Below are 13835 nucleotides of genomic sequence, written 5' to 3'. Positions count from 1 at the left end.
CCCGTTTGCTGCTGGGCCTCTGAGGAGCAGGGTTAGAAGTCAGAGCGGTGTGGGGGCGCTTTCTGTCCCCTGTGCTTTCACCAGGCTGGAAAATAATAGATGCTCTAGCACTGAACTCAATACTATTGCTAGGTTTTTTTGGTAGGAAAATGCATTGAATTGTGGCAAATAAGTGTCATTATTCAAAATATAGCAATGAGATCGGCATTTTATGTTTATATAATTTTAAAAACAACATTTCAGGTATAATTTCTTTTACTGAGTTTAAAATTGCACACTATGGATTGCTCAGTCCACTCAAAAACTGCACGCAAAAATGTACTGCGCAAACAGTGCAGTCTGATTTATGAATAAGTGACTTATTGAACTAATTGTCAATGATTCACTCAAAAAGAGTCACTAATTTAGGAATCACTGGTTTAAAACAGTGTGAAAAACCTGTTTTTATTGAATTGTCCCATCAACGCAAGCTGCACACAATATGCGCAAACAGTGCAGTCCGATTCAGAAATAAATTACTTGTTTAAAGCAGTTGGTAATAAGGAATTAAAAAAGACTCACTGATTTAGGAGTCACTGGTTTGAAACAATGTGAAAAATCTTTAACTGAATCAGAATGAATCAATTTCTTGATGAGTTTCTATTGAATTGTCTAGTATACGCAAGCTGCACGCAAAAACCAGCATACTGCACAAACAGTGTAGTCAGATTCAAGAATAAATGACATGTTTTAACTAGTTTGTAATAACGTATTCAAAAAGACTCACTAATTTAAGCACTGCTTTAAAACAGTGTGAAAAATATTGAACTGAATAAACCCACGGAATCAGTCAGAGTGAGTCAACTTCTGGATGGGTTTCCATTTAATTTAATAAGCTGCACGCAAAAACCAGCATACTGCGCAAACAGTGCAGTCTGATTCATGAATAAATTACTTGTTTGAACCAGTAATGATTCATTAAAAAAGACTCAATAATTTAGGAGTCACTGGTTTGAAACAGTGTGAAAAATCTTTAACTGAATGAACCTACTGAACCAAAGTGAATCAACGTCTTGGTGAGTTTCTATTGAATTGTCCCATCCACGCAAGCTGCATGCAAAAACCAGCATACTGCGCAAACAGTGAAGTCTGTTTTAGGAATAAATGACTTGTCTGAACTAGTTGGTAATGATTCATTCAAAAAGATTCACTAATTTAGGAGTCACTGGTTTAAAACAATGTGAAAAATCCTTAACTGAATGAACACACTGAAACAGTCAGACTGAATCAACTTCTTGAGTTTCTATTGAATTGTCCTATCTACACTACACAAGCTGCACGCAAAAACCAGCATACTGCGGAAACAGTGCAGTCCGATTCATGAATAAATGACTCATTTGAAGCAGCTGGTAATAATTCATTCAAAAAGACTCACTAATTTATGAGTCACTGGTTTGAAAGAGTGCAAAAATCTTTAATTGAATGAACCTATTGAATCAAAGTGAATCAACGTCTTGGTGAGTTTCTATTGAATTGTCCCATCCACACGAGCTGCACGTAAAAACCAGTATAGTGCGCAAACAGTGAAGTCCGATTCATGAATAAATTACTTGTTTGGACCAGTTGTTAATGATTCAATCAAAAAGACTCACTATTTAGAAGAGACTGGTTTAAAACTGTGAAAAATCTTTAACTGAATGAACCCACTGAATCAAGACAGAGTGAATCAACCTCTTGGTGAGTTTCTATTGAATTGTCCAGTCCACACGAGCTGCACGCAAAAACCAGTAGGGCTGCAACTAACGATTATTTTAATAATCGATTAATCTGTCGATTATTTTTTCGATTAATCGATGAATCGGATAAAAAAAAACAAGGGATTTACAACCCTTTATTCAAAAACAGAACTAAAATTTTTAGAAAGTGCACGAACATGTTGCTCCTTGAACTGTTATAATAATAATAATAATAAAATAAAAATGGACTAACACAAAAAACATACACATGTATGCTTTACATCTGCCAAATATATAGACTAAATAAACTAAAATTACTATCCGTCAAGACAGCGGCTTGCTGTGGTGTACATGCTGCATTTCCCATCAAGAAGCCTCTCAAATTAAATTCCTCAGTGCGCATTAAAAAAGTCATGTGACTTTGCACGCTGGAACGGGATAACTTGACTAACTTTCTGCTACATTCATTCTGCCATGGCGGTGTTTAGTGTCCTGCCATCAGCAGCGACCAGCTGGAAGAGTTCCGCATTCAAATGCACGCAAAACTGGCCTCAAAGCCCCAGCAAAAGTAATTACCATGAATGTGTCAAGGCAAAAATTAAGAAAATATTCGAATTACTTATTAATAAACTAGTATTTTCTGTTTCAGTGTTGCAAAGATGAAATTGACGATCCTGCCATCTGCTCATTAATGCCTAATGCATCTTTATGGATTAGCTAATGAAAGAGTTTTGTTTTCGATTTTAATTATTTCGTTTTATAGTAAAATAATAATTTAAAGCTATCTATAGATATTGTGTTTGTGAGGCAATTACCTGGGTTTCGGTTAATTATTGTGAAGCGCTCCTGTTTAAACCAAAGATATCAAGCGTATTCTGTTTGTTTTCTTTAAGAGCACATTTTGTTGATACTGTGAGTACACACAAACTAAGGTAGACCCTTTACAGTTCCGGCCCGGGTGGTATATTACTCTTACCTTTATGAGCAAAAAAGAAATTCCACATTGCACTGGCGTCTCCATGTCCTGCAAAGCGCGCTTCTCTCCGCACAAACTTTGGAATTATCTTGATTGAATGATTAAACTAATATTGTGATATGTTTTAAGTTTTTTATATCAATGGATTTTAATTTAAATCGCGATGAATTAAGCAGGCTTTTGATCTGTCTGCCGCTGTTTGCTAGGTATAACTTTAAAAAACAAAAACTTGAATTTAACAAACAAAAAGTGTTCCAAATATATCTCTAAATTAACTTTATAAACTAAAGGAACGAAAATAAATGTAATCACTTTGCTATTAAAATCAGCAGCTGTGTAATGAGGAAGAGAAAGAGAAAAAAAGACAGTCGGACTGGAAATTCAGTCGGCCAAAAATTGATGAGCTGTCGGACATTTTTACAAGGAATGTTTGTTTAATAACCTATTTAATACTCTTAGGCTACTTTCTTAATTAAATATATTATTTCTTTGATTTATTTGAGCGTTTTTAGGCTGCTTGTTAGCTGACTGAAGTGTAGGCTATATATAAAAAAACAATGTGCCACCGTCACAGCCCTATTCAAAACTGAGAGGATTTCACCTCAGCAGAGCTCTTCTTTCTCCTTACGGTTGTGGTATGTTTTCGACACATTATACAGACAGACAGTGTTACAAAAACTATAGAAGTAGTTTTCTCCATCTCCACTATCCAACGACCCGTACAGCAGCTGTTTTGCGATCGAGCATTGGCTGCTGTGAAAGTACGCTAGCCAAAGTAGGCTTAAATATCAAACATGTTTGATATAAATCGGGGCAGCATATATATATAATGTACAAACGGTGCTTTATGCTCAAATATTCCAGTTTTGCGCATAAGTTAAATTCGCATTTTTGGATGGAAACACAGCTTATGAGGTGCCGAACTCTGCTGGCATCAGTGCGGGAGAGAGACCGAATGTGTCCACTCCGCTCTGCGCTCAATTTTTTAAAATATATATAATAACAACCAAATGTCTCTGCGTCGCGCGACACAACGAATCGATTATGAAATTCGTTGCCAACGCTTTTAGTAATCGATTTTTATCGATTTTATCGATTCGTTGTTGCAGCCCTAAAAACCAGCATACTGCGCAAACAGTGAAGTCCGATTCATGAGTAATTTAGGAGTGACTGGTTTGAAAGAATGTGAAATATCTTCAACTGAATCAGACTGAATCAACTTCTTGATAAGTTTCTATTAAATTGATCAAATACAAGCTGCATGCAAAAATCAGTATGCTGTGCAGTGAAGTCAGATTCGTGAATAAAGATTAATTTGAACAAGTTTTGTCAATGAACCATTCAAAATCAGTCAGATTGAATTAACTTTTTAATGAGTTTTAATAAATTCTCCCGTCCACACAAGCTGCACGCAAAAACATCCCGCGCCAACAGTGCAGTCCAATCCATAAATAACTAATTGAACTAATCATTAATGATTCACTCAAAAAGACTCACTAATTTAGGACTGTATAATTATCCCATGAAATCATCTTGTTTGAACTTGTTCATTCGTTTTCAAAGCCACTTGCATGAAATATATTTATAAAGATATTTCATGTCCATTTATTTAAGTATCTGTGTAATAAACATGATAAAAGTATATAACAGAGTGACAATAATACAAGATCCGGATCACCCTGTCGGGAGCTTATCCTACGATAAGCAGCTGAATGTAAATCATCCCATAGACATCATAGCTAGTTTGCAACTAAAAATTTTGCAACTGAGCACTTTCATCATTCTGCCATGAATGCAAAAGATCCAGAGAATGAGAGTACAGTCACCAATACGTCATCAACAGAAGTTCGCTGGTTTAAACCAGACCAGATTGTTTTTATATCCTAGAGTCCAGAAGAAGCATTCCCAAGTTCCCAAACAAACTTGGGTGCGGTTCCTTAACGCTCACTCAAGTTCTGCAAGCCATCAAATGCACTGTGAGGTAACAATGCAGTGTCAGCAGTGGCCCTTCCTTTCGGTTCTCAGCACTTTGAGACCCAAAACAATTTCTGGCACCGTAAACTGGCACGGCACCAACTGGACCAGGCTGAGGTTCAGGGCGTCACAATGGCCCCACTCACGGCGAGGAGAGCTTCACTTAGAGCACGTTTGCTGCCAACAGTAGTTCACATCACACCCTGCAGAAAAGGAAAGGCAACACTGTATGGTGAGGTGGGTGGCAAAGACCCACAGAAACAAGAGCTTAAGCCTCCTACACATCCATCTCCTTCAAAAACCGAGGAATCAGGAAGCGTCGAGGAAGATGCCAAGCAAGATACTTTAGGTTTATGAGGGGGCGGGATCATTCATTCCCTTCCCTCCTTTCGTCACCCCATCCTGACCTTTCATTGAACACCCACTCAGTCACTCTGGGAGGAAGAGGAGAGAAAGGGAAAGACTGAGAGAGGCAGCGATTATGCACTTAAGCATTGCTGCACCGCAAAGAATTCTCATCTGCGATCACTCGGTGAAAACATCAGGTTTAATATCCTGCTGCAGAGCCACTGAAGTACATCCCACTCGGACCGCCTGATGGGCATTAGGAAATCATGACCGCAAGAGTTATTGACACCGATTCATGGTATTGGGGTTGGTCAGAGAGCAAGCCATTGTGGCGGAGATGGCATGTTGGTCTTATGTCTTAAACAAGAAACACAAATATATGGGTTCCCATGTCAGGAAAGTTCCAAAAGAACAAACTACTTCCAAAAACGACATGCAGGAAGTGGTACATGACAGTTGGTGGAAAAAATAGAAGGAAAATCTGTTTATAATCTAGTTTAAAACACATGCTAAGTTAATAAAAAATATACTTTGCATTCATGTTGGTTTTGAAACCATTTAATAACAATTCAAAATGTAAAAAAAATCTGTAACACTTTAGTATGATTCACATTGTGAACTAGTTGCTTATTAGTACTTATTAGTACTTATTAGTACACATATTCCGCATGACCATATTTTACATCCTTAATCATAACCAATACCTAAATTTAACAACTATCTTACTAATTATTAACAAGCAGCAAATTAGGTGTTTATTGAGGCAAAAGTCATAGTTAATGGTTTGTTATTAGCGAGAACTGGACCTTAAAATAAAGTGTAACCAAAAATCGTACTAAATTCTTTGAATACATGCAAGTGTGTACATCTTTTTTTTTTTTTTTATGTAGTAATTAAGAAAAAAAAAGGAGTTTTCTTATTATAACATTTTTAAATGCACCCCACAAAAAAATACAATAAAAAAAATTAATATTCAAATAATAATTTTTTAAATACCTGTTCTCCATGTTAATATATTTACTTTAACATTTTCTAATATATCATTATTTATTAACTATAAACATTTAATTTACCCCACAAAAAAATTACATTATATATTTTTTGTTTATTTAATATTATTTATTTATAAATAAAATACCAATTTTCTGTGTTCATATATTTACTATAACATTTTCTATATTAATATATCAGCATTAATTGGAAATAGAAATATTTTACAAATATCAATTTAAATATAAAATATTACAAATACAAAAAAGGCCTTTACTGTTAGTTTCTTTCTAAATCAAAGCATTAAGAAAATCATAAACTGAAATAAATGTACCTATAAAACATTGGCATAATGTTTCATATAAATGAATGACTACAAGATTTGAATGTAACCCCTCAAAAAATACAAAAAAATAAAAATATGTACATCACAAAATTAAGTAATTAGTTTTTTAGTTCTTTATAATAAAAGGTTTTTATTTATTTTATAATTTATTTATTTAATACCTGTTTTAATGTATTTACTATAACGCATGTTATTATATATGCATTTATTGGAAATGAAAAAATTTAGTAAAAATATAAAATCCTTTGCCATTAGTTTTTTTTTTTAAAGAATTTAATGCACTGAATGTATAAAGTATAAAAAAACATGAACTTATGTGTCTAAATTTATATAAAAATTTTAAAAATGTTTTATAACTACAAAAAGTTTTGAATTTTTCCCAGAAAAAAAAAACATAAAAAAGAAAAATAATTGCTTGATATTTATTTATATATTTTCTGTGCTAATATATTTCCTATATATATTTTCTATATTATATATGCATTTATTGGAAATGGAAATATTTTGTAAAAACATAAAAGCATTACTGTCATTTTTTTCTTTCTTTTTTTTAATGAACTGAATGTTTTTTTCTGAATCAAAGCATTAAGAAAATCATAAACTTAAAACTTTCCTGCAAAATAAATAAATAAAATTGATTGTTCGTTTATTTCTAAAATACTTGTTTTCTGTGTTACTATTTTTACTACAACATCTTTTCTATTACATATGCATTTATTGGAAACTGAAACATTTAGCAAAAATATAAAACTGTCAGTTTATTTTTAATTGCATGCTTTCTTTCTAAATCAAAGCGTTAAGAAAACCATAAACTTTAAACAAAGTTAAGTACATAGATTACGAAGCGTAATGTCATTGACCCATCTCCACATAGTAGCACATAGTTCTTGAGCAAACCCAAATACCCATCCATCTTAAAGAGACAGTTTTATTTTTAGGTTCCTCCCTATATTCACCAAAGCCAAAGATCTTCAGCATATGGGCCGTCTCAGCCTCCCCAGGGCGTTGTAAATCTCAGGAGTTGTTCGGTGGGCTGCACAGCTTCATAAAGCTACTATAGAGGCCTGACAGCAGGACGACTCCAAACCTTTGGCACCAAGTGCTACTTCTGAAGAAACTACAGGAACATTATACATCGACAACTGCTATTGGAGGATGACTTAAAAGCGTTTCACACATCATATTTCTGACATAAACTTTCATAAACTACACCTTCATAATGTAAGACGATGATTCGTTTATGCTTTTTATGAGAGCAGGGATGGTAACCGTGTGACTATGTGGCATGTAGGGACTCTGGATTTCACTGTGACGTTTTATATCTGTCTGTTAACCCATTTCCTCTTCTCTTCTTTCGCTCATTAAAGAACACATCTGTTTTCTGCAGCTGCAGGGTAGCATTGCTGATTCTGACCAGATTTAACGTGCACAAACGCGCCAATGCTCTTTAGCTCACTGATCCCAGAACAGTGCAAAACGTTGTTAAATCAGATTTTCAGAAAGCCGATTATACCGACAACCTTCATAGGGTTATTGGCTTACAGCACACCGAATTTCCAAATCATCAAAACCCTCAACCTCTTGACCTATTTTTGCCTTTGCATGCAAACGGACGTCTGCGTTGGATAAGCAATGCCTAAAAACCACCAAAGCAATGCTAAACGTCCCTCAGAGAGATTTACGAGTGCCAGTTGGTGTGTAAAGAAGGGGAGTGTTATAGGGAGAAGGATGTAGACAGCTGAGTGTCAGGCTTTCAGGGTCACTTCGGCACATGGGGCAGCTGTTGGCCGAGCGGCACGGTGGGCAGCGGTGGGGGAGGGGTCAAAGGTCATGGCTTAAAACATGGTCGCAGGGACGGTCTGGCCTTGAAACGTACACACCAGTCACCTCCACACAACCCCTGCACTCCGGTGACCCACGAGTCCCCTGTGAGTTTGTAACTGAAGGCATCTTTAAATAAACAGCAGCCTTTAAAGACCCGCCGTCCCGTACAGCGTTCTGATGTCGCACACAGCTGTAAGAAGATCTACTGGTAAACGCATAGGCTTCATCAAGGCAACATGAGCAGCACTGAAATGTGCTTGAAAAGGAGTAGATCAAATGCAGCGTGGCATGGTGAAGACGAGCTCTCAGTATGATGGAGCTCTCGTCACCTACAGCGGGGGTCAGAAATCAGCAACTTAGGGACGTCCTGGGTCTCTCTGCTGTAATGGCTATAGTTTGACGGGGAGAGACTGTGCACTGTAAGTCCATTACAATTGTGAAGGTTTTTAATGCATTTTACAAATAATACTAATACTACTAATAATATTGAAATATTAAAATAATTACAAAATAGACTAAATCTATAAAAAAAAAAACATCAACCAAACCCAAAACAAAAAAGATCAAAACACCAACACAACCCAAAACAATAAAACCTAAACAAATAACATCAACCCAAACCAGAAAAAAAACTATACGAAAAATAAAACATCAACCTAAAGGCTAAAAAAAAAAAAAAAAAAAAAAAAAATGCACCAACCAACCCAAAATGAAACAAAAACTAAACAAAATGAGACAAAAAAAAAACATGAACCTAAAACAACAAAAATAACAGAAAAAAACCTAAACAAAAAATAAAACATCAACCTAAAGGGAAACAAAAAATAAAAAAAAACTAACCCAAAATGAAACAGAACAAAAAACAAAACATGAACCTTAAACAAAACAAAAATAACAGAAAAAATAAAACATCAACCTAAAGGGAAACAAAAACAAACAAAAAAAACTAACCCAAATGAAACAAAACAACTAAACCAAAAACAAAAAAACAAAAAAAACCCTAAAACAAAAAACTAAACAATAAACTAAACACCACTTAAAAACTTAACAAAAAATTAAACAAAAATAAACAAAAAACAATATACGAACCAAATGCAAAAACTAAACAAAAACGAAACAAAACATCGACCCAAAACAAAACAAAAAACTCAATGAAAAATAAAACATCAACCCAAAATGAAAAACTAAAACAAAACACCATTCAAAAAGAAACAAAAAAACAAAACATCAACATAATCCAAAACAAAACAAAAACGAATATACGAATCAAATGCAAAACAAAATAATAAAAAACAAAACATCAACCCAAAACAATAAAAAACTAAACCCCCAAAAAAAAACATCAACCCAAAACAAAACCAAAAATGTAAACAAAAAATAAAACATCAACCTAAAACAAACAAAAAAATTTAACAAAAACAAATCAACCCAAAACAATAAAAAAATCAAACGAAAAGTAAAACATCAACCTAAAACGAAACAAAACCTCAAAAAAATCCACCCAAAACTAAAAAAAAAACCAAAGCAAACAAAAAACTAAACAAAAAAAACACCAAACAAAAACCAAACAAAATACCAAACAAAACATAAACCCAAAACAAAAAACACCAATCTAAAACAAAAACAAACAAAAAAAAAACTAAGCAAAAAACAAAACAGCAACCAAAAACTAAACAAAAAACAAAATAATCTAAAATGAAACAAACTAAATAAAAAAATAAAACATCAACCCAAAATGAAAACCAAAACAAAACCACACCAAACTAAACAAAATCAAACTCAACCCAAAACAAACTAAAACAAAACACCAAACAAAACAAAACCAAGCCCAAAGAACAAAACAAAACACCAACAAAAAGAAAAGAAGTAGTAATTTCAACCCATCTAAACTAGTAAATAACAGTAATATTCACTAGTAATAACATTTTTAAAAAAGCAAATTGATATGGACTCACAAAACACTTTATCTTCCATTTCCAATTTAAAACCCCTTCTAGTGATTAGAAGGTGCCATTAAACAGGCCTGCCATGTAGTTTTTATAGCTACTGGCCACGTGAAACCAGATACTCACAACAGGAGCTTTTTTCCCTCTATGCATTTATGGCTAGGAGAGCCAAAGTTACCCTTTAAGTTTCCTCTTGAGTCCTCAGTTGACTTACTGGCCCTTTTCCCTATAAATCACCTTTGCTCTCAACTCAACAAGACAGAAGAGTTTAGTAGAAAAGCAGCACTTGACGGAGTTGTGTTTGCTACAGTGCTCCATATATCTGGACAGCTGACATCACCTCTGCCTGCTAGCTGTCAAACAGCCAAACATGAAGTAATTGACATGTGAGACATGCATACAAAAAAAGAAAACTAACAAATTATGATTTATTCCAACAATCAGGGTTTAAACAGATACTGTAAACTTAAATTTCAGGACTTTCAAGGACTTTTCAATCACTATTTTTTATTTTTAAGGACTTCAGTCAGAGATATCACTGATGTTTTGATGTTTTCTACTGTTTAAGAAAAAAAATCAGAAAAAAAGATTGGCGAAACCGCTCCAAAGTCCTAATCTGAGTCAAATGATTCGCGAACCATCATTTCAGATCATGACTTGGAGCGCGGATCGTGAATCGTTTAATTCACCGAATGATTTAAGAACGCGCTCTAAAGTTCCAATCTAAAAAAATTATTTGCGAACCCGCTCCGAAGTGATTCGTGATACGCAAATTGAGGTTCCGATCTAAATCAATTGATTCACTATACATAAAGTTCCAATATAAGTCAAATGAAGTGAAGTTGTGATCTAAGTCAAATGAATCGCAAACCAGCCATAAAGTCCTGATCTGAATCAAATGATTCGCGACTGGTGAATTGAGGTTCCGATCTAAATCAATTGATTCACTATACATAAAGTTCCAATATAAGTCAAATGAATTGCAAACCCGCTCCAAAGTGATTCACGATATGCGAATTGAGGTTCTGATCTAAATCAATTGATTCACTATACGTAAAGTTCCAATCTAAACAAATGATTCGTGAACCCGCTCCGAAGTGATTCGCGATACGTGAATTGAGGTTCCGATCTAAATCAATTGATTCGCTATACGTAAAATTCTGATCTAAGTCAAACGAATCACAAACCCGCTCCGAAGTCCTGATCTAATTCAAATGATTTGCGATAAGCAAATTGAGGTTCTGATCTAAATCAATTGATTCACTATACGTGAAGCTCTGATCTAAGTCAAATGAATCGCAAACCCGCTCTGAAGTCCTGATCTGAGTCAAATGATTTGTGATACGTAAATTGAGGTTCCGATCTAAATCAATTGGTTTGCGAATCCGCTCCAAAGTCCTGATCTGCATCAAATGATTCGCAAACCATCATTTCAGATCAGGACTTGGAGTGCAGATTGTGAATCATTCAATTCACAGAATGATTCAAGAACCTGCTCTAAAGTTCCAATTTAAATTGAATGATTCGTGATACATGCTCCGAGGTCTGGATCTGAATCAAATGATTCATGATACACAACTTGAGGTTCCGATCTAAATCAATTGATTCGCTATATGTAAAGTTCCAATCTAAGTCAAATGATTCACAAAACCACTCCAAAGTTCCAATCTGAATCAAATGATTCGCGAATCTTCATTTCAGATCAGAACTTGGAGTGTGGATTGTGAATCATTCAATTCACGGAATGATTCAAAAACCCACTCTAAAGTTCCAATTTAAATTGAATGATTCGCGATACGTGCTTCGAAGTCCGGATCTGCATCAAATGATTCATGATACGCAACTTGAGGTTCCGATCTAAATCAACTGATTCACAAACCTGTTCCGAAGTCCCGATCTGAATCAAGTGATTCATGAACCATCATTTCAGATCAGGACTTGGAGCGCAGATCGTGAATCATTCAATTCACAGAATTATTTAAAAAACCTGCTCTATAGTTCCAATTTAAATTAAATGATTCGCGATGCGTGCTCTGATATCTGGATCTGAATCAAATGATTCATGATAAGCAACTTGAGGTTCCGATCTAAATAAATTGATTCGCGATACCTAAAGTTCCAATCTAAGTCAAATGATTCGCAACACGTGTTCCGAAGTCCCAATCTGAATCAAATGATTCGCGATACGCAATCCGATTGGAGCGCTTTAAAAAAGTGAATCATGTTGAGACGCAATGGTTTTTAAATGTTTTTAAAATCATTACAAGCGATGTTGAAATTCGGAATTCGAAAATGAATGACTCTTTTAAATTTGATCTGGTTTTGTTCGTTTGAATCAATCAGAGCGCTTCCAGCTTAAATGACTCAAGTACTTATTCCGGAAAATTGCTATTTTTAAGGTTTTTTTAAGGGTGCTCACGTCCTGAATTCACTTTTCAAAATAAAGGTTTCCAAAAACATTCAATAAACAGAAGGCATGGAAAGGTTCCCTAGATGTTGAAGGTTATTCATAAAACCAAAGACCACACAGAACCTTTTATTTTTTATACTGTATGTAGATTTGTAATCCATGAATTTCCACGGCTGTGAGAAATCCGAACCAGTGACCCGAACAAAGTAATGGGAATTATGGGAAGAATGAATCACGCAGTGTGGCTGAGCGAAAGAGGTCGGCATTCGCTGTTTATTATCCTTCTGAAGTGGATTGGAAGTCGTTTCCTTGAAGTGGTGTGGCCGAGTACCGGTTCCTTTAACGTGAGCAAATAGGCACAGATAAACATGCTCAATTGTTTTGCCTCCTTGTTCCTTCAGGCATTGTGTATTTGCTCTGTGAACCTTGTAGAGCGCTACACTATTAAGACAGGAAGGAAGGGGAGCGCCTTGGTGCAGAATTCCTTCCATAAGAGCTGAAACTAAAAACTACATGCCAGCTATTACCTGAAAACACTAACATGACCCTTTTACAGCGCGTTCCCCTTTTTGAGAAATGTTAATATAGTGTTTTATGATCTCGTATGCACTGTGTAAAGAGTCATTAAACCATAAACTGTGATCTCACCCGCCAATTGTTTACGCAAGGGTCTTTTTTCCTGTGTATAATCTGTATGGCTGGGAGATGTGTGTATAGTAGTTAAGCAGCGCAGGGTATGACTGCAATACTGGGCCCTAAACCCTCATCAGAAAGGTGTGATTAATGTTTTCCACTGATGGAGATAAAGGACTCCCTGGAGAGAGGAATGAAAGGGGAAAGAAAACAAGAGAGGAAGTTAAAAAAAAAGAGAGAGAGAAGGATATTGTGGTTTTTGGCCTACAAAATGTGTGTTGGACATAAAAAGTAGATTTGAAATTCTGGCCGCGGTGCCAAAGCCTCAGCTTTAGACATGTTCGAAGGTCACAATTCAAGATGACCACAAGTGGTACTTGTAAAACTGCAATAAGACGTGAAACTTTCAGGAAGCTGACGCTGTCTTTAGCTGTATAGACAAAGTCACAATTATGGACACCAGTGGCTTTCTTTTGACTGGGGAGGTCCGTGTTCTGCATGGTTTCATTCAAGGGTGGGATGAAGCATGACCAGACTTGTCTGACAATAAATACATATTTTTTGCATTTATTTTTAATTCATCAAACAATATAATGACCATAAATAAGTAAATTTTATAATAAATAAATAACTTAACTAAATATATATATTATATTTATTATATTATTTTTTA

General features: G+C 35.0%; 1 protein-coding gene across 1 annotated transcript in view; it reads left to right on the top strand.

The window, feature by feature from the left end:
* Positions 1 to 8120: 8120 nt before the first annotated feature.
* Positions 8121 to 13835, top strand: part of LOC141284363 (protein bicaudal D homolog 1-like) — an 86095-nt gene continuing 80380 nt past the window's right edge. The window contains exon 1 of the mRNA XM_073817360.1: positions 8121 to 8277. Coding sequence (XP_073673461.1) covers positions 8121 to 8277 — 157 coding nt within the window. The remainder of the gene's footprint in view (positions 8278 to 13835) is intronic.

Source organism: Garra rufa, chromosome 14, assembly GCF_049309525.1.
Source record: "Garra rufa chromosome 14, GarRuf1.0, whole genome shotgun sequence".
In the NCBI taxonomy this organism is placed as follows: Eukaryota; Metazoa; Chordata; class Actinopteri; order Cypriniformes; family Cyprinidae; genus Garra; species Garra rufa.
Note: the sequence above shows the minus strand (reverse complement) of the source record. Positions and strands in the feature narration are given on the sequence as shown.